At 38.5% G+C, this 20,717-nt stretch overlaps 4 protein-coding genes across 18 annotated transcripts in view; 2 read left to right on the forward strand and 2 right to left on the reverse strand.

Annotated features, from left to right (window-relative positions):
- Ranbp21 (exportin-5-like protein Ranbp21) overlaps nucleotides 1-190 on the reverse strand; it is a 30,391-nt gene extending 30,201 nt beyond the window's left edge. For 3 of the 4 annotated variants that reach the window (XR_011177406.1, XR_011177405.1, XM_046631080.2), the window contains exon 1: nucleotides 1-190. The gene's annotated coding sequence lies outside the window, so the exon portion shown is untranslated. The other variant, XM_046631079.2, reaches the window with a different exon arrangement.
- On the forward strand, nucleotides 127-2,512 carry Nup37 (nuclear pore complex protein Nup37). The gene is made up of 4 exons (XM_046631102.2): nucleotides 127-667; nucleotides 752-949; nucleotides 1,363-1,730; nucleotides 1,813-2,512. Exons 1-4 carry the CDS (start codon nucleotides 518-520, stop codon nucleotides 2,063-2,065), a joined length of 969 nt encoding a protein of 322 aa, XP_046487058.1. The 5' UTR covers nucleotides 127-517; the 3' UTR covers nucleotides 2,066-2,512.
- Nucleotides 2,056-20,402, reverse strand: rig (rigor mortis). Of its 4 annotated transcripts, none has more exons than XM_046631071.2 (16): nucleotides 20,246-20,402; nucleotides 10,512-10,835; nucleotides 10,002-10,363; nucleotides 9,500-9,829; nucleotides 9,106-9,361; nucleotides 8,149-8,380; nucleotides 7,706-7,790; nucleotides 7,168-7,525; nucleotides 6,433-6,763; nucleotides 6,029-6,319; nucleotides 5,749-5,896; nucleotides 4,581-4,838; nucleotides 4,173-4,383; nucleotides 3,829-4,035; nucleotides 3,254-3,701; nucleotides 2,056-2,986 (listed from the first exon to the last, which is right to left on the reverse strand). In XM_046631071.2, exons 1-16 carry the CDS (start codon nucleotides 20,249-20,251, stop codon nucleotides 2,745-2,747), a joined length of 4,089 nt encoding a protein of 1,362 aa, XP_046487027.1. In that variant the 5' UTR covers nucleotides 20,252-20,402; the 3' UTR covers nucleotides 2,056-2,744. The 4 variants fall into 4 exon arrangements, with proteins under 4 accessions (XP_046487027.1, XP_046487028.1, XP_046487029.1 ...); XM_046631072.2 differs by lacking the exon at nucleotides 20,246-20,402 and adding an exon at nucleotides 11,070-11,289; XM_046631073.2 differs by lacking the exon at nucleotides 20,246-20,402 and adding an exon at nucleotides 11,070-11,289 and having other exon boundaries at nucleotides 10,512-10,918.
- The window catches only part of LOC124221259 (uncharacterized), a 23,578-nt gene continuing 14,588 nt past the window's right edge, over nucleotides 11,728-20,717 (forward strand). For 6 of the 9 annotated variants that reach the window (XM_046631060.2, XM_046631061.2, XM_046631063.2 and 3 more), the window contains exons 1-14: nucleotides 11,729-11,901; nucleotides 12,237-12,397; nucleotides 13,226-13,331; nucleotides 13,727-13,903; nucleotides 14,722-14,807; nucleotides 14,915-14,960; nucleotides 15,480-15,695; nucleotides 15,899-16,064; nucleotides 17,175-17,369; nucleotides 17,506-17,589; nucleotides 18,550-18,657; nucleotides 19,096-19,217; nucleotides 19,338-19,524; nucleotides 20,284-20,426. In XM_046631060.2, coding sequence (XP_046487016.1) covers nucleotides 12,343-12,397; nucleotides 13,226-13,331; nucleotides 13,727-13,903; nucleotides 14,722-14,807; nucleotides 14,915-14,960; nucleotides 15,480-15,695; nucleotides 15,899-16,064; nucleotides 17,175-17,369; nucleotides 17,506-17,589; nucleotides 18,550-18,657; nucleotides 19,096-19,217; nucleotides 19,338-19,524; nucleotides 20,284-20,426 — 1,691 coding nt within the window. In that variant the 5' untranslated portion in view covers nucleotides 11,729-11,901; nucleotides 12,237-12,342. Of the gene's footprint in view, nucleotides 11,902-12,236; nucleotides 12,398-13,225; nucleotides 13,332-13,726; nucleotides 13,904-14,721; nucleotides 14,808-14,914; nucleotides 14,961-15,479; nucleotides 15,696-15,898; nucleotides 16,065-17,174; nucleotides 17,370-17,505; nucleotides 17,590-18,549; nucleotides 18,658-19,095; nucleotides 19,218-19,337; nucleotides 19,525-20,283; nucleotides 20,427-20,717 lie in introns of all 9 variants that reach the window. The other 3 variants (XM_046631065.2, XM_046631062.2, XM_046631064.2) reach the window with 3 other exon arrangements.

Raw genomic sequence — 20,717 nt, forward strand, 5'->3', positions numbered from 1 at the left:
CCCAAATGATCGTTCCGCGATGCGGCTCGCTAACGGCTGGACGATGCGTACTCGCATGTGGTGCCCCCTACGGGCGAGCTGTGAAGTTTCAATTTTAAATCACCGACATAACACCCCGCTGGGATTACGCCGAACGAAAAGGTAGGGTTAGGTTAGTTTGGTTTTCAGCTGGATTATCCGCAAGTACACAGAACGTTGTGCCGTGTCGTCCTTCTACGTTCACGGCGATTTACATCTGAGATCTGCAAATGGGAGGATAATATAAACCAATGTACTTTGAGCTGACCTTATTCGGCTTGTCTCTTGGCTCCACGAGGCTGCGTCTGACCCAACCTAACCTAATCTAACCTACCCCAACGTACCTGAAAGCCCGCGTGAGAGGCATAACCTCGTAAATACGCGTCACGCCGTAGCTCGCGTCAAACGATAGAGCAAACCGTCTCGCCTTGTCTGAGGAATTATTGCGTGTGATTTGTGACAAACATTCGGTACAGAATAGCGCAGTGTTACAGCGGTAATGGACGAAGCTATCGTAACACCACCCACCTATAAGCTGAACTTTTCCGAGCAGATTTATTGCGTCGAGTTGTCACCCTATGAATGGTCGCAACGTTTGATTTGTATTGCTCTCACCGGCAAGATTACTATCGGGATTGTAAAGTTCCAGGTACAGATTCGTATTACCATGGCTGCACAGAGCCGAGCCCTTATCAATTCCATTGCTGTATGATTTCATTTTTCTAATACGCAGGATGAGGACGACGATGTTGAAGACATCGATTACTGTCCAATTCGAACGTTTCATCACGAAACGAGAGCAGATGCGCTTTCCTGGAGTCCAGAAACCTCCCTGAGTGTTGTACCAAAGGTCGTAGTCTTCTGTGTTGCTGGGGCAGATTTTAAGATACGGTTGTACAATAGTAATTTAAACGACATCAATACATATCAAGTGAGTCGCATTGTTGGTATTTATTTATCTTTGTTTTGCCATTCCTCTCTCCAGTTACGTGAGCGTGAGAAGAAAAATTAATTGTTCAGACTTGCTGTTGGCTTAGTGTGTAACACGGAATTGGTCAAAATGGGAATTTTTTCTTTTATACAATACGATTTAGATAAGTTTAAATGATTGCAGCCCTTTTTCTGCTATTGCTAAAGTTGGAAAAAAAACACAGCCACACCAACTCACGAAGTAGAGACTATGCTACAGACTTCTCACCTTCAGCGTAGCTAGTGCATGATTCACATATAGTTATCCTGGCTGAAAATGCAACAAAAAAGAAAAAACCACATAAATACAGACTACTACCTAAATCAGATTTTCCGTTTAGGTTACTCATAGTTAAGCAAAGTTGTAACTGATAGGTTCTAGATGGGCACACAGATTACATCAATTCGATCTCCTACGAGCTGGAAGGTGATATTCTGGCCTCAGTCTCCGACGATCATACCTGTAAATTGTGGGACACCAAAGAGGAAAAAAGATGTAATATTACATTTTATCTAACATCTCCAGGCATGTCTGTATGCTGGCACAAAGAAGAAACTGGCAAGTTGTTAGTAGCTGAAAAAAATGGATCAATACGAATGTACAACATTATAAGCCAGCAGGCGATATTGTCTCTTGACACTGGTGTTACACCCCTTATGTCTGCTGATTGGGGGGCAAATCCGCTGAAGGTTGCAGCTATGGCGGCTGGTGAGCTACTAGTTTGGGATGTATCCAGACCCAGGTACGATACTTGCTGCTTATGAATTCACTCTTTACGAATTTTAAAACTTGTTTTTCACTAAGAGATATCTCATCGTTTTCAGCCGGCCTATGGAGTCCCGACCCTTGCACGTGGAAGGAGGCCAGATGATCAAGTTTTATCCAGCTGTCGAGTATTTACTTGCCAGCATTGGCAGGCCTGATAATGAACTTAAAGTGATAAATTTGAAATCCAAACAAGTAGTTCTTACCAGTCGCTTGAAGCTCGTCGGCGGAATGAGCTGGCATCATAAGTTACCCTTCATCTGCGCAGGCAATGACAGAGATCTCTGTTTTTGGAAATTGAATCTAAAGTAACTTGCTGGACACACCAATCATCTGTTGGAAGTTAAAATTGCGGATTCTCTACATGATGGTGACTTGCAAATTGACATAAAGCAGCTGGAGGAACTGATGATATTCAGGGAAAAAAAGTGTCGAGTTTCACGTTATTTTTTAAAAATTATATATAAAATGTAATTAAAAAAAAGTGACAGAACATTGCAAAAGATGTCAGGATGACAATCTATGCCAAAGGATGGATGACAGGGTGGATCAACGACGGTTTCTGAATTTTTCAGAATATACCCAAGATTAGTGGGTGGGTGAATCCAATATGCGTAATATGAGATACATGATGAAATATGTCGTGTGATTAACGGAGTTTGTTCCATAATATTTACATTTATATGCTCAGAGTAAATACCTACACCTGAACGTGAAAAATTACACCTACCATAACAATAAAGCTGAAAGTAACATTCAGGATGCTTGTGCCTTGTTGATTTGTTTTTTACAAAACAAAACAGGTAGTAAGCGCAATTGTACCATATTTTTCGAATACAAATTTACACTGAACATAAGTCGACTTCTGATTTTGCCAACGAGACATTGTATTTGTAATTATTCTTTACAATTTACCAATAACGCCATAAGTTGAGCAAAACGTTTTTTTAGTCATGTTCAGCGCTTATAATCCAAACAGTACAGTATACTTTTATGAGGTAGCTTCCGTCCAAGTTTCCATCAAGATACGCGTCATTTTCTCCTCGGTTTCACCTTGAAATAGAACACTTACTACCTCACGTGCTTTACTGTACACAAGGACAGGATTAGGAGCACAGAGTCGTTCGCTCAAATACTTTTCCCTGTTGCTTCGAATCAGGGCAAGTCGTTTCATCAGACTTTCAACATCTTCCTGAGCGTCGTCACTGGTATTTCCGATCTTCTGCGATTTCCCTGTAAAATACAATTTTATTTACCACGACTGTTATTTCATAAAAACGAGTTTACCTTTAATAAAGATACTCAAAGGCTAATAACGAAAGATAGTAGCTAACCGGGCTAACATCGATTCAAATGTACCTTTCCAGAATCAGCTACTTGATGTATATGTAAATATTGTTGCGAGTGAAAATACTGCGGCAAAAAGCAGAAAATAAGTTTGAAAATCTAAGTGGTAAAATTAGACGATGACATCATTGAGCACTAGAGAAACATACTCACCCATGGAAATAGTCAATGTTCCTTCCAGTTTATTGATTTCAGCAGACATCATGTTGTGTCTAATTGTCTGCTTTGCCAGTGCATCTCGAATCACATTCTCGATCAAAGATATAACGAGTTCTTGCCTACCTTCTTTTTCCAAATATGTGGTATCTGAGTCTATGACCCAGTTTAAAATCCCATAACATAAATAAGCTCTCAAGCTCTTTCGGATACTTGGCTCTTTTGCAGCAAATAGGCAATCTTCTGACATTGGGCTTTTTTCCTCCAACTGTGACAACAACTTTATTAAGAAGTTTTTGTGCCGTCCTACAACTGCTGTAGCGGATTGTATTGATGCTTCATATCGAGATGCTGCATCCGCTGCTGCGACAAGATGTCTAAGTTTCTTCTCATTGTCAACACATGTGATTGCCAGAGCGATTTGACTACCCACTTCAACCCAGAGCTAAAATTAAAAGTTATTAGACCAAAAACAGTGAACGTTTATTATACCATTTTTCATATCAAGTAACAGAGTAATAACCAATCACTTTGCACATCGTATTTAAGTACTTGAATAAATAAATAATTACCGCTTGCGTGTCCTTGGAAACACCTACAGTTTCGAAACTTCTTAAAAGCTGTGTATAATAATGATCACAGTTCGGATAACAATGTGATAAATTTCGTAGCATAGAGTGCTCAGCGTTCCCCTCAAGCCAGTCCCAAATTCGTCCATCATTGCAACTCTCGAGTATTCCGTTCAGCTCTTTGAGAGCAGCAACTGTTACTTGGTAGTGCTAAGAAGAATAGGAACATCGTATTATAGTTTATGTAAGGACGGTATTCAAGAATGCATGTGTGTATGCACATCAATCGATCTACAAGTAAATAGTAGGCTATGTTACTAAATGAGCATGTATTGGTTTATACATACCAGAATTTGTGGAAATGTCTTAATCAAGTTTGCAATTGATTCGTAATCAGCCCTTAAAAGTGCTTCATTTACGGCTTGCTCAGTAATGGTTGCACTAAATTCTTCATCTCCGGATTTTAAAGCCAACCGAGCTGCAACTTCTAAGCTTCCCATATCTTTTCGTCTGCTTAACAGTCGAGCAGCTTCTCCATAGTTGCCTAATTTAATGTAGCTATGTGTAACAGTGAATAAGCATTATACCGGTCAGTACAGATTTATGAATTAAATTCTTTCATTTCCTACATTTTCAATTTGCCAGCAATGATACAAATTACATAGATTTGATTGCCACTTTTCTTTAATATAGATTGCAATACACACGTATCATACAGACGTTTTATCAAAAATAAAATTGCAATCTGTACCCACCATTGGACTGCTTCTTCAAAATTTCCTTCCTTAGCTGCGCCAACTGCCCATGTTTCCAATAACGAATCCACTAATGGATCCGATGTGTCGAGTTTAGTCTTGGCCAACACATATGCTTCCTTGAACATTTTACCCTCTACAAAGACCTGGATAGCTCGTTCAATTTTGTGTATGCACAAAAGGTATGAGACCGCTTTACGCCGATTACCCTCAAACTCCAGTTGCTCGGCATAATTTTCACATGTCACTTGCCACTCTCTGAAAATTCCAACAAGTATGTATCTACAATAAAGTGTCCGTTTGTTCATTAATTCGCATTATTAGTACAAATATCGATTGATTGGTTGGAAGATGAACTCGAACAAAATTGAATTTCGTAGATTAATTGGAGAAAAACCAAGCTGGATTCCTTCGGAAGTGGGCCCTCCTCTGACAGGCTGAGAATACTTATGCATACAGCATTGTACTAACAGTAGTATGAACATGTAAACTAAAGCATATATGATAGGAAATTGGAAAAAAATTTAAAGACTCGACATGAAGCCTTAAGATTGAGATATCTATATATTAGAATTTTTGCTCATGCACCTGGAGTATTCTCTAAGTGAATAAATGGTCCATTTGGTTCATCCACCTTAATCAAGTCTAGTTTTTCATACGTTTTCATAATTTTCTGTCATACTTTGACAAGCATGTTCATAATTAACTGTCATTGTTAAAAAGTTGAATGGATAAATATTTTCAGCTTGTTTGAAGAGAGCAGACTCTCGAAGGTCGAAACGTTACCGACAAAGAATTTCGTCGAATTCTTTTTATTTGACCTTCAATCAATGAATTAATGATACTGTATCATAAACAGGGTTTAGAAAAACCAGGGGTGTTTCAGTCAAGGAAATAAAATTCTATATTACAGAAATCTCTTTGTAATCTTAAGAAATTATATAAAATCTTAGAAATCATAATAAATCATCTGAAATCTTAGAAGTGAGAAATCACGTGATTAAAGTATAACTATTTATCAAGTAATCTCTCGTAATCACTATAAAATGCAAGTAAACATGACACATGTAATCACGGCGTCAATTTTTTCTTAGCAAACCACCACTTACAAAAAAATGTACTAATATCACATATACTTGGGTTTTTTTTTTTTTTTTGGGATGCTTACTTGTAGGAAAGGCTGGGTGCGAGTGAAACTAGAAAATCATTGAGTCGTTTTTCCTTCGTTGCTTCCTGTAAGTTTTGCTTCAGATTATCGCACCACAGATCCATTTCAACGACCGTATCGTGTTGCGACAGCTTGGCATGAACAGATTCTAAGATACATATCAGGCGATAAGTTTCAACTCTACTGGATGGGAAAATGGTCCAAGAAAGTTTGTCACTATGGCAGGAAACTTAATTTTTTTTGTTGTCTTCTAAAAACTTATCAGAGATATATTGCTTACTTTCCGTATCCAGTAATTTGATAACATCTTCTTTACTTCCGAAAATGGATGAAATTTGAGATTCTCTAATCGAATCCTTAGTGTTGTCTGCATCACATACATTATCAGCAATCTGACTTGGGCCTATTCCAACACTGGATAATCGACTGGACAAAGACCTTTCAAAATGCTCTGTAATTGAACTCAGTAGTGATGCTTTATTACTCGCAGCCTTCGCCATCGTCGGAAAGTACGTGGATTTTTTACTTTTCTTCCTTTTAATCTGATCCATTGCCAGACTCTCTTTTATTTCTGAAAATAGACATGGTTTTTGCAATCATACATGAAGTCATAATACTTTATACTGATTTGCTGATGATGAAAAACATAAAAGTAAGAGGAAATAAAAATTTACGATGGCATACCCGGTTCGGTTGTTGTATTTTCAACAGTTGTTACGTCAGATACATCATCGTCAAGCCCGTTTATTGAAACCTCATTAAGGTTGCTCGCTTGATCCATCCCCATCATTTCTGTCTTATGTTTGTTCTTTTTTGTTCTTATTTTTTTTGGTTTCAACAGATTTTCAGCAACAGGCCTTACTTCCTGCTCAGACACTTTCCATATTCTAACTGTAAAATCTGCGGATCCAGTGATTATCAAATCGGGGTCTAAGGGGCTCCACATGCAACAGTATACAGGACCACAGTGGCCTGTGTAAGTTCCCATCAACTCTTGAGATTCTGTCTTCCATACCTGAAATCATAATTTGTCACTTTTAAGTAATTACGCTCTAGATACATCTGTAAACTCGTAGTTATTTCTGACACTCAGTAGATTCATTTTCACTACTTCTTGTAAAGAAATGACAAAATTAAACGTTTTCTATGAAGAAGTGAATCGTGGGGTCACTGTTGACCTTAGATAAGGTTCGACGGATTGCTGAAAAATGTTAGTGAACAGAGGTTTAAATGGATATAAGATTGACACGATAACTTTTAACGAGCATTGGAAAAGTCTCATTGTCAGTTGTCCCGATTTTTTTTTTCTTAGAATGTGTGTATACACATGTCTGACATTTAAAGAAGTTGATCTAATTCATCACACCCTCTTAGAGACATTAATAGTGACTAATACAGGGATAACTTAGGCCTGCTTACCTGGACAGTGTTGTCACAACTTGCCGATGCTAGATACCCACTGATATGCGGACTCCATGCCAAGTCAAAAATTTTTGCTGTATGTCCCATCAATGTACTGACAATTTTCGGCAACAACGATCCTTTGATCGTGGTCGATGCGCCGGCTGTATCGGTACAATTAGTGGCGAGATCACTCAAATCAAGTACAACAATAGAGTTAGCAATCGTTGACACAGCCAATTGATGGCGGAGAGGGGACAGATCAAAATCTGTAGCGGTACTTTCAGGATGCCATTCGAGGCATTGGATGGATTTTTTTAATGAATGAATTGCTGGACCGCATTCTTTCAAATTGCGATTCAGAAATGAAACAGATCTAGGTGGCAAGAGAATAATCATGATAATTACTTCCAAACTCGAATTACGATTTCAAGTATGTCATCATAAGCAAACAACTTGGGTGGTATAAGGGAGGAATGGATTAGTAACAATCATTATGCGTGTGCGGCTGTCTTATAAGGTTTGAAATATTTATATTTATATTTATTCAACATACCCATTTTCAAGACCGATTGCAAGACACGAGTAGTCCGGCTTCCAAGAAAATTCTGTACAATCCTTTTTAATAACAGAAGTTGGTTCTGCAACACAGGTATGAGATTTTATGCATGTGAAAACGTGACAATATGATCGGTTCTTTATGAGAAAACCCCGGAGAAGTTTCACAGAAGTGGCGTTTCAGGGAAACTAACAGACCTTTTCACATCTTCTGCTGAATTGCAATATACAGGGTCATGAGGTTGCTGAATAATTGACTTTTAAGTTAGAAAGAGACATGATTTTGCAGACTGTGAGTAGTGCCGGCTTCATTAGTCACACTTGTGTTCAAAAACCGAGAAATAACTCTGTATTATACCACACAATTTAACCAAAACACAGTTTCCACAAGACTAGTGGAGATCCTTTAATAACAGATAATAATCCATTCCCCACACTCACCTTGATTCGGTTTTTCTGGATTGTAGTAAATCAATTCCCCATCACCGCACGAATACAGAACATAAGTACTTTTGCCATTCGGTTCTGGACCCCAGCCAAGGGTGTAAACCGTGTGTCTATGATATTGCCTATACAGAATAGGAGGTTTGCTCGTATTTGTATCAAACACACCCACACGACCTTCTCCAGTTCCAAAAGCCAACAAATTTTCCTTCTGAGGATGCCATGATATCTACAAATAATAATATTTGTATAACATTTACTTAAGTTGGAAAATATGTGATTCAAGATATTAGGCCTACTGGGCTTCTAAGGAGGATAGCTCGATTTATGATACATGCGACAAAAATAATTAGTACTTGGAGAAGGGGGGTCGGAACGAATTTTTATCTCTTCAAATATTAATGTAAGATACGAATTTTTCGATGCATCATTTTTTAAATAAAACCAACCACCCAACAAGCGTGACACTTCAAAGTAATTCGGAATACCAAACAATCAAACAGCTTCACGCTTAAAACAGTATGGTTTTGTTGTGGGATATTTTATCAAGTGGAATTGTGTCACATCCAGTCCTGTAATTACTATTTACTCACAACTTTGCTAATAATCAATAATACAGGATCTAGAACCAGCTTCCTCAGGATTAAACATCTGGTCACTTAATCTCAGTGTTTACAAATCAATGTAAAATTACTATTTCACAAGACTAAACCACCTGATTAACGATTCACCATAGACGCATGTCTACACCTCCTCTGAACTTCATCCATCACATGCTGTGCTTATTTGCAACAGTCTTTCGCAATTCAGTGTCACAAGTCCGTACATTTATAATAAAAAAATAGATAAATGGAAAATTTGAATCAGACAATCAGTTTTTTATCGTTCTTATTCAGTCGCTTTACTAAGCTTGGCTTGGATGAGTTGGATTGAGAAACAATTAAAGCAACTCACAGCCATAACTTTTCCCTTTATTTTTTGCCACAGCATGGTGATATCGAAACTATTTTCGTGAGGCTCGCACAAATTCCACACTCTCAGCATTGCGTCACCAACCCCAAACGCAACTCTAGATGTATCTAACGGAGAGGCAGCAATACAGTACGTATAGCCACCTTGCGTTGGAACATTGTATGTTATTTCCGAATTGGCTGCTGTCACTTGGCAGCAAACTACGTGACGATCTTGAGCTATCGTCCATACCACGATGCTGTAATGATTTTATGAATTGTTTTTTATATTAAATTATTCTAATTATTAGTGCAGCATTATTATTGTTGTGGTTGATGTTGTCGGTATCGAATAATTGACGTCACGGTAATTAGTTTCAGAGATAGCATAGATATACCTGCTTGTATCTGCCAACCTCCAATTAGTATCGCTTGCTTCCATCCCCCCTTGCACATTAGCAATACAGAAAAGTCCTCTGGCATGATAAGCGTGAATCAACTTGCATCCTTGTCTTGGCTTCGAGTTTATCGACAAGTCCCAGGATATCAATTCGCCCCAGCTGGAGCTACTAAGCAATAATTTTGGTGCTGCCCAACAAACCGCTGTCCAGCCACCTGTTGCTGCCCCTAGTTTACTTCTATGCTGATGAGAATCCAAGGGTGTATTTGGCAAGGTTAGCACAATTTGATATCTGCCATCTCCTCCGGCTCTCCAAACATATATAGACCTGATCAAAGAAATTGAAAACTTACCAATGATCACAGAACTTGCAGAAATGCCAAGAGGATGCGATCATCACATATAATTATACAATTAGTTTATACATAATTGCGTTTGGTATAGTGAGTCAGATTGTAATATTTCAATGACATAATTTGAACAAAATCTAATGAGATCACCTGTCTTTACTACCAGAGGCCAGAAGAGAATCCTTGGCTTGGGTACCGCTTATGACGTTCGAATCTACTGGACACCACGACAGGCTCGATATTTCAGTATCATGCCCTCGTAGTTTATAGACGATTTTGCCATTACCGTGTACATTGATCACATAGACTAATCCACTTTTCGTACCAGCTGCTACTAAATCAGGATCATGTGGACAGCAGGATAAACAAGTAGCTGTTACTTTCCCTAAGCAAATTTGTTGTGTCACGTTATGAGCTACATTCCAGATGACAAGGAATCCGTCAGTGCTGAGGCAACAAACAATGTTTGTATTGGCTCTTGACCAATCGACACCAATAACTTTCTGCTGCGTCTGAAAATTTCAAGGTATCTGGAATGTATAAGTTGCAATATAAAAGACCAGATGACATAATTAAGACATCGTCAAAGTCTATGGATTTATTTTGGGAAGTTTCCAAGACTCGTAATGATCCTGATTGTAACTTAAGCTATAAACTTACGTCTATGAAAGAGTGAGCCATCACCGCGTTCATTGAATCCATATTCCAAATTCTAACAACATTTTCATCACCCCCGGAGACTAGTAGGTTATGATTCGCCTCTCCGAACTTCGGCGAAAAGGCCAGGGATGTTACTCTGTCTACATGAGCATCGCTGATAATAGAATATTTGTAAATTTTTTTATCCCCTTGGAATGTTACAACAACAATGGAGTTTCTTGCACCCCAAGCTACGGTTCCATCTTTGGCACAGGCCAAAATATTAGCAAGATACCAATTTGGTGACGGTGGTAACGTTGCTTCGTTCATAGTGACTCTTTCACTCTGAGAATTTGAACGAAAGGTTTAAACGTAATTATTGCTGTCCGACCCGGTGTCATGCGGCGACTTTCAAAATGTGCAGGTTACTGCAGACATAAATAAACTATCACGTGCATACTATAAAGACGCCGGTATGGCAGCATGCCGTGAACATCAAGACGTAGCAAAATGTTTATTGGGAAAATAGCGGTTAGACTAATCGTATATTTGCATGTTACATGTATACATCGAACTCACGTGCGTAAACTGTACGTCGACAACGCTGCGATTAAATCCAATAAACCTAGATACAATTCTGAACGATACTCTTGCATATGTACGTAGCTACGCTGAATGTACGCACGTGGGGACATGGGTATAAACCGTTATAAACCTGTTGTGTTAGGTTGTATTAGGTTAGGTTTGAAAACGTGAGGTATGGTCGGATGCCGCGTACACGCCGGCTGGCGCTGTCAGAGCTGTCAGAGATTATCTTATCAGAGATAGCCAAAAACGTCTGCTCTGAAAGACCGAAGAGAGCACGTGCATCTTTGGAAAATGATTGAATTTTCCGCCTAACATAGTGCAGGATAATGCGAAGGATATTTAGAGCGGCGAATCGCTATTGTGTAGTAGTGATAATAAACTAATTACAAACATTAGCAAATTCTTATATTTTTAAGTTTACGTACTTCCGTATCTTCGCCAAATTTGTAATATTCATTCATTCTCACTTACTCACTGTACTAAATACGTCTAAATACCGCATTATCGACTCCTCTCATGGCAATGGTAAACACGGATTCGGTTACCTGTGTCTATGCGCTTATCATTGAAATTTAGTTCCATTTAGTTCCAAGAATCTGTTTCGTTTGAGAAGGCGCTATAGTACTTGGGTAACATAAAAAACTCGGGCATCGGCTCTTTGATTCTTTTCCCTTGCATTGACGTTCGTTTCAACGACGGCGCGCCGATCGTTTTTAAATACCAAATATACGTTGAAAAACAGGGATCAAGTTAATGATTGTTCGTAAAGACCAATCTTACAGAACGGAGCAGGCGAGGACGCGGCGTTTCATCATTTAAAAGTGTAAGTTTCAACTTGAGTTATAACCTATCATCAATATATACAAATCGTAGGCACATAAATTTCCAAGTATCCATGCGGTTTTTACCGGCAATTCTAATACCATTTTTCCAATCATATGCACTCGGTTCAGTATCATTAAATATGTGCAAGACAGATCGATGAGTCCGTTATGCGATCGGTGATACTTTTCCTCCTACGTGTTAAAAGATCTCTACGCATTATAATGTATATTTACCATACATATCTGTTTACCTGTACGTACGCGGTACGTATTAGGGGGGGAGAGAGAGAGAGAGAGAGAGAGAGAGAGAGAGCATTTATCAATTGTGTCCTAGAGAGTTGTGAGGGGCCGGAGGGGGAGAGAAAGAGAGCCGAGAACAACTTCGTGGCGGGTCACTGCGGAAACGTTTGATAAGTGCGAATTAAAGGAATTGGAATGAAATGTGCGAGGTAAACGATGACGGCCAAGGTGGGCAGGCCCCAATACAAGAAGATGGTACGATTCGTCCAATTACAATACATACCTATAATACACGCTTAAAATTAATGTAACAATGCGAGTTTTGTGAAAGTCGTTACTTCGCACTTTTGGAAATGTCTGGAATTTAGTAAAACGTGATAAATATAATATATTAATATTTTTCAAAACCGACTCTTCGAAAGTCATTCAAAACTGCGCAATAATGATATTTTTCCCCGATGGTTCGTTACGTTAACGTTACTAACTTCAGCCTTCATGTCAAAGACAAGATGGGAAAACGAATCTGTAAGTTGATAACGTAAAAAAATTAACCGCACTGCGTCACCCGACACAATTACATTGAGAACTGTAATTTCAATCGACGGATTTAATCTTTTAGGTCGAGGTCGAAGTCGCAGATACGTGAGATTTAATGGAAAAAATGTCGAAAAAAAAACAATTTTCGAAACTGAAATCTTAATAACAAAAAACGAAAAATTGCGTAGGTGGATTTATTTAAATTTATGTTTTGCCAGTGTAATTATGTCAGGCGTACCAATGCAGCAGTTTTCTTTTGCAATCTGGTACATGCAAACCCTCCAATTTTTCTGTTCGCAATAAAATTCGCCAATGACAATGAACAACAATGAATATATGTGGAGAAGCTGGGGCTTCTCAATTTCAGAAAAATGTAGAACTGTGCGGGAAAGAAACTTACATTAAAAAAAAAGGGGGAAAAAATTCTTGAAATTTTTGAAACATTTACCGGACGTATGTCACCAATGTAGTATAAATATGCACGTATACAGATATGCGGCTAATCGGTATAATTATTCGCCGAAATTAAGCATGATTCGTTCCCAGATGCGTTAGAAAAAATCTTTTCGGAATGCGACGGATCGTCAACCGGCAAAGTCTTAGTTGCAAAGCTCATGGACTACATGTTCAATCAAATGTCTGCGCACGGAAGGTGAGTGTCCATGTAATGGGTTTTAAATCCTTCATCGCTTTTTCTCATTCCTTCGGACGTATATGGATTTATTTCACCTTTTGGAGGGGGTTACAACTCGGCCGGTCTAAAATCATACCTATTTTTAGGAGATTTTTTGTTTAACAGAAAATGAAAACATTTAGAGCAATTTGTTATTGAAACTATAAATAATAAAGCATTCAAACTCACAGTGCTGTAAATGTTTTTATTTTCTTTACAAAAAAAAAAAAAACAAACAAACTCCTAAAAATAGTTAAATAAATTATCGTTCCGGTTGAACTTTCGTACCAAAGTAAAAGTCTTTGATTGCTCGTGAGACATGCATGTTTTGCCGGTATTTGTCGCATTGTGAATTAATTTGTGTTCTATCGCAGCCCGGAAATTCTGAATGATCTTCGTAAATCGATGTGCGCTGTATCTTACAATGGCGAAGTAACACGACAGCAATATTATGACGTTTCACGATCATGGCTGGCGAAAATACGCAAAGGTCAACATCATCACGAAAATCACCAAGATGGTAACAATAATCTCCGCATCGATGAAAGCAGGTATGATGAAAATTACTTTTGCTGCAACTGATTTCGTAGCGACAGATATTTCTTTCGCAATAGGTGTTGTATACACGTTCTACAATTTTCTTCCAAATATTATTATATATACTTTGTATATAATAAATTTAAACACTTTATATCTATTGCACAAAAAATGATGATAAAGGTTAATAAAAAATTTTCAATCCGAGATTTATGAGAGCATCAGGGGTACAAGGTACTTGAAGGTACTCCAACTTTTCATCACGCAGCACCAGATACGTCGGTACAGATAGTTTTATTAATGTTTGTAAAGTTAGGACATTTCGCTGAGAAAATTGAAAGAAATATTTTTTTTTTTATGTAGCAAACTGCGAGCTTTCAGATGAAATTTTTTTTTTGTAGAAGAAAACGTGTTTTCGTATAATTCCTGGGAGTCTAGGGTGAAACAGGTTCCATAATTCGAAATATCAGACTTTTTTTATACCCGCAAATACTTCGGAAGATATTTTGTTTTTTGCGATAAAGCTACGGTAAAAATTCTAATGTGAGAACATCGGCGTGTTCACCGTAAAAAAATTGACCAACGTATTTCTCTAAAATTGCAAGGGCTAGATATATGAAACTTGCAGGATTCAAAATTGCAGGAAATTCGAAATTTTTGCCCCGAATCGTGTGTCGATAATTAGTGGACTTCCCCATATACATATCGCATCATGTTACCTTACAAGTTGCATTGTTCGTAAACCGATTGATTAATTTCCCAACTTCTCAATTAGCCATTTTCAATCCTCATTCCCTGCATCATTATTAACTGTAAATCGTAACGATGGCAGTCGAGCTACGAGTCCACTGACTGGATATGCCGACGATGCAACGGTTTCGTCTGAGCCGGGACCAGACATCGCACCGACCCTCCATGGTAAGCACTACATTCCAAGAGAACCTTATACCACGCTTCTTCAATGAAATTAACGTATGACTATCAACTGATAACATCCTGTATTCCCTATTATATTTCTATTTCAGAATTCCTCGAACTCTCCACGAGCACCATCGTTGATACGAGCAAGAGGTAATCATCACAGTCGTTTGAATATCCGGGCATCCTGTAAAACAATGTCTAATGTGAGAATAGGACCGGGGACCCATGGTCACAGTCTAGTAAAATTCACTTTCCAGGTTATTTGATAATCTGCGCGAAACCGTGCAGAAATAAAAAATTGAACAAAACGTACCAGTTTCAAGTACAAATCTCTTCATCATATAGATACAATAAAAAACGTTCAATTTACTGTAATCTTATGAAGATCAGTTCCACCGAAGATGCAAAGTTGGTATTTTTACACCGAGTGTAAATTTGCAATGTGATCCGTAGGCGATCGCGTGCGACAAAGTAATTTATGTAACACCAGTATGATTTACGTATTTTTACGTATTAGTATGCGTTTTGGAAGTTGAAAAAAAAAAAAAATGAGCATTCTAGTATGTAAAAGAGCACGTTCCTGTACAGTTTTACGTCCTGGTACTTAAAAGTTTTCATTATAGATCCGTTTTAACAACGCATCTTTCTTATATGTTTGAAAATGGACAGAAGCAAGAACGAGGACAGTTTCTTCGGGGATTTATCTTCCGTCAGCGGTAATTACTACTTAACAACGGACGATCCCATTTTCGAGACAACACGGGATCTACAGCTGCGGATGCAGAGGTGCACAGTAGAGAATGACCACCTCAAAGAGGAACTGCAACGCTCCGAAGATACGATAGCATTATTGGAAAGGCAGCTGGGCACGACCCGCAGGAAATTGTGCGTATTTGTAATTACATTTTGCGACATGTCGTTTCTAGAAAAAGTGCATACTATTCTTATCTTCCTCAAATTGACAAGTTCAACGTTGCACAGTCTTTAGAATCGACTGTGCTCGGATATACTTTGTACCTGCGAGTAAAATGGAACTAATACATAATGATGATTTCTACTAATTTGCATGCTATCTTATGATATTTCAGGGAAATGGCAAACGAAAAGTGCGTTAGGCTGCAAACGGAAGACGAAGAACACCACGCCGAACTCTCAAAGACCGAGAGGGACCGTCAAGCTCTACGAGCAAGAAATCAACATCTTGAGAGGAAAAATTTTCTGATGAGGAGGGAACTCGATGATGCTGTTACGGAGGTTCGTATTTTGGCTAAATGACCGTCGCTTGATCGGCTTGATCAATTTTTTTTTTGTTTAATTATGTGGAACAGATCTGGGGGGGAGGGGGGAGGGCAATGAAAATTTTTCCTACCCCCGAATAAGTACCACCCTAATGTACATACACGAGGTAAGGTTTTTAAAATAATCATGACATATTTTTTCTTTTCTGTTAAAATGATAGCTACAAAAGTGGTATGCAATTGAATTTTTACTTTTTTTGATATACCCATACATCAAACGTTTGCATATCATCGTTACACAGCACTGACCCTCACCCATTAGTTACGCGTTGCAAATCTTCCCTCACATTTCGCGTCACTGCCCAGCCCCTGTGATACTTATCGTTAAAGCAAATAGCCTATAAACATTCGAAGTAAGCAAGCTGTCAATAGAAAAAAACCTCATGCGAAACGGTTCAGGGGATTTTAATTAAGTTTTAAGTGAACGTACGATCCTCAGTTCATACAGACTCTTTGTTATGTACCGAGTTGTTTCCGTGGTGGGATCCTTAGAGACCCCTAATTATAAGTTAACTAACCCCTGATCAACGTGACCCGCCTTACAACTCTTGCACGTGCCGCGGCCGTTCAGATCCTCATAGACGCGATGTGGATTTGAAGTCAATATTTTATAGGTGTATTTTATACATATAGGGCATTCCATATAAACTCAACCAGCAATTTTCCTTTACTATTTTTGACTTGCTTCAGGATTTTTCGTACGATTGTCCGATTACAAAAAAGCACTTCTTATGTTTTCAGATTTTTTCCTACAACCGTTAATTTTTTATGATCATTCAAACCTATCTAAAAATTGGCAGAATTATCAGGATAAAAAATAAAACGTTGAGATTTTTGAAAAATGGTGAGGGAAAATCATTGGTCGATTTGACATGGAATGTCCCATATACTATCGCACATAGACTATAATCATATAATACTACAATATACACAATCATCGATCGTCATGCATAATTATGATGATTTTTCGTTCGCCTTTCCCTCATTTAATCATTCCATTGTATGTTTATAATCTCTTGCGTCTTGATTAAGAAAATAGTGGTGCATTTTTTTGGAATTTTTGCAGACAGAACGGTTGAGGTTTGAACTGGATAAGTTAAACGACCAGAAAGAAGCGCGTGGTAAGCTGCTTAGTCACTATAGGGAGGAATTGCAACAGGTACAGAAATTGTACGAGGGAGCGAAAGAGCATATTTCACAGATGGACTTAGCTAACTGTCAACTTAAAGATGAAAACCAAGTTTCTACGAGGACTATCGAGGTAATTAATTTAACTCCTTGATTGCACACCTATGTCGGAAATAGTTGAAAAGTAATTTATCATATTATGCTTCATGGTGGTTAGGTTTAATTTTTTTTGTTTTTATCGTTCAACAAAGTCTACACAACTGTTTCAGCAACTGAAAACTATCGTGAAAGAGTTGGAGACCCGAGTTTCCGAGCTGCAAACACACCGAGATGATATGTCCCATAGCGAACCGGTGAGTATCAATTTCTTAATGGAAGATCAGATACTTCATTGATTTTTTGCCAAAAATGTTTTTTTCATCCAAGATACAAGTTTATACCTGATAAATTTGTTTTCAATAAAGTAGGACTTGCCATATTGAGGCGCTTTTCCCAGGTACATTTTAATTTAATATATTGGTATAAAGGTACGATGATTTCTGCAAAGTAGAAAAAATAAGAAATACCGAAAATGTAAACGACATGCCTTTCATACCGATGTTTTTTCATTTCAAATCACTTCAAATCGTCTCGGATGGTTTTCAATCGTACCACGCGCACGCTGGATTAACTGAAGGTCAATGACGACTTGTTTAATTAACGTTGCGGGTGACCCGTCCGCAGTTGATTATCGCGATAGTTTTTCCGAAAATAGATTACGGCTCGCAATCAGCCGTTTACCCTGACCTGTCTGGGGACTTGCTATTAATTTGGATTAGTTTGTACGGGGTAGCTATGTAGTAACTGAAATTTTACGTTTTGTAAAAATTAAATTTTTTTAAATGACCTAAACACAGAGACGCGAAAAATAATTGACCACATTTGGTACTGTAGTTGAGCGTAGTCTACGTGATTTTTTTCAATCGTTTGAGAAAGAATTTTTTTTTCTTGAATAATTCATACATCTTGGATCTGGTAGGTCTGATAAAAAAGTGTTTAATTGAGAAATGAGTTGTTTTTCACTGAAGTTTGTAACACAATAAATCGTATATTTATATTTCCATTGGAAAGGCTGTTTTGAATCCAAAAAATAAGATACACTCAAATTTTTCCCTTGTTATTTTTGGTCTTATAGGAACCTAGTGTTTCTCCGCTTTATACTTAAATAGGTATACGTACAAAAAATGTATTTCTTCAACATAAAGGCCCAATTGGTGATCCATACGGAGAAAAATTTTCATGTTTATTGGGGTGTTAACATCCATTCTTTTCAGTCATCCGCAAGACCAGTCTTTAAAAATGAGCTAAGCTTCGACTTGGATACGTCACACTATTCGGGAAAAATAATCCCGCGGTCTCTGTGCGATGAAATGAAAGCTTCGGTAAGTGACAGCTGTGATCTGATAATTCGCTATAACTGTAATATACACGTCTATACGTACTATGCTCAATATATATATACAGTGTTACGTGGGATTCACGTTCGGCAACTCTGCATAGGATCGTTTATTGAATAATGGCCGCTAGTGCGTCAGTCGCAGCAGCTAGCCGATTTCACCTGATTGCGAAGCATGCGTAAGCTGCTCTCTTGCATTCGAGGATCGGGCATCCAGTATATTTAATAAATGACCCTGTATACATGCATTTTAAATGTAGATAATTCATAGTCCCTGCATAAGGTCCGCAAATACACGTTTAGTGTAATTTGTCGTTATACATATTATCAATTTACAGATGTATATGCACGTAGCTATCAACAACGTCACGTAACCGCTCCCATGAACTATATAGGTAATATTACTACCTCGATCTTGTTACAGGGACTCGAAGATCCGGACATCAGTTTGACGAATAAAATCGAAACACTGGACGAAAAAATGGAAGACCAGTGCATCACCGAATACTACAGCGTTATACGCGAAGCTGTGAAACAGCTGGAAAGGTGAAAAATATACGTATTTAAAAGGAAATCAAATTGTTAGAAAACTTGACATGGTATAATCCAAGAATTGATGTTCCTTCTAATCACGAATTGAATCAGTGTTTATTTATCAATCCATAGAGTTCTGGCCAGAGTTCAAGTGGCGTGTAACAAGGTGAAAGCAAAAACGGTACCTGCTCGGAACCCTTCGTTTGTGTTTGGAGAAATAGATGCAGATGGAAACAAAGAGTGTCGTTCTAGCGTCGAGGAGCTGTTGCGAATGTTAGAATCCGAAATACGTCGTACGCTGTCAATATTTTCTATTGTGGTTAGTACGGTTTTGTTTGAGGCATGCAGATAACCTCAGTAGATTTCTAGTAGTATACGGGTTATCGGCGTGCGAACTCGGCTTCGGTGGGGAGGGCGGACAAAGTAGATGGGGGCATATAGGTAGGAATTCACGGTATAAAAAACAAGGTGACGCCACGGCCTATCTCACTGAGTACTCTTTGAGCAACGAAACTGTGATTACTGTTCTGCCTCGGAAAAGTTCTCACAGTTTGTTAAACCGGCTTGGAATCTGGTTTATAGGTAGTTGAGCCTGCCTTGGATTGCCGAAAAATTCACGCTTGACACCTGACAAATTTTTTTGTATCAGTTCAATCGATTTCGACCTAATGCGCATATACCTTCCAAACAGTGTACCTACTCATTATCGCTATAGTCAAATCGTGAAAGAAATTTGATAAATCATTTGGGCTTAAAACCATGCGGATCTCACTATTTTTCGTCTTACAATCAGCAAAAGAATGGCCGTTGAAGGGGGGAGGGGGGGGCTTTGGGTATGCTCTCAAGTGAAATTTTCATGACAAATGGGCGACCTTTTCTGTGCACCGTATTTATCTCATCTGCGCAGCCAAGTTACATTGCGTCGCTCCTTATCCGTGGATACAAGTGGAAATGTATTCTCGAATCTATATACCATACGCCTATTCTTCCGTTTGAATCGTCGCAGTCTCTTGTATACATCTTTGGTAGATAGTACTCACAATCATGACGGCATTTATCCGAGGTATATTGTTTCCAGGTCTCGCACAAGGTCGTCAGTACCAACGCCAGTACGACAGATCCCGCGACTCGAGTTGATGTACTCGAACCTGACTCGACGCCAGTTTGCGATATTCTTCGAGGCATTAACACGGGCTTCATTAACTACGACCTCTCTACAAAGTGAGTCCATTACAGACGTATATATCGCACCATACGCGGCATCTGAATCTGCGATGTAGGAGTGCTATAGTATAAACTGCATACTACGTGTGATGCGAAGGTTGCAAAAAACAGTGCACTGTAATGTAGTGAATCTTGCGTTCATTTCCTACGTACATACCTGCCTGAACGATCAGTCGCGTGTAGCTCACTCCAATTGCTTCCGTTTATTTCCACCTATTCAGTCTCAACGTATGGCTCTCATCTAACAAGTGAAACCTCGTACGAAATTGTGCCTAATAATTCCTTACC

The sequence above is a fragment of the Neodiprion pinetum genome, chromosome 6 (genome assembly GCF_021155775.2).
Source record: "Neodiprion pinetum isolate iyNeoPine1 chromosome 6, iyNeoPine1.2, whole genome shotgun sequence".
NCBI lineage: Eukaryota > Metazoa > Arthropoda > Insecta > Hymenoptera > Diprionidae > Neodiprion > Neodiprion pinetum.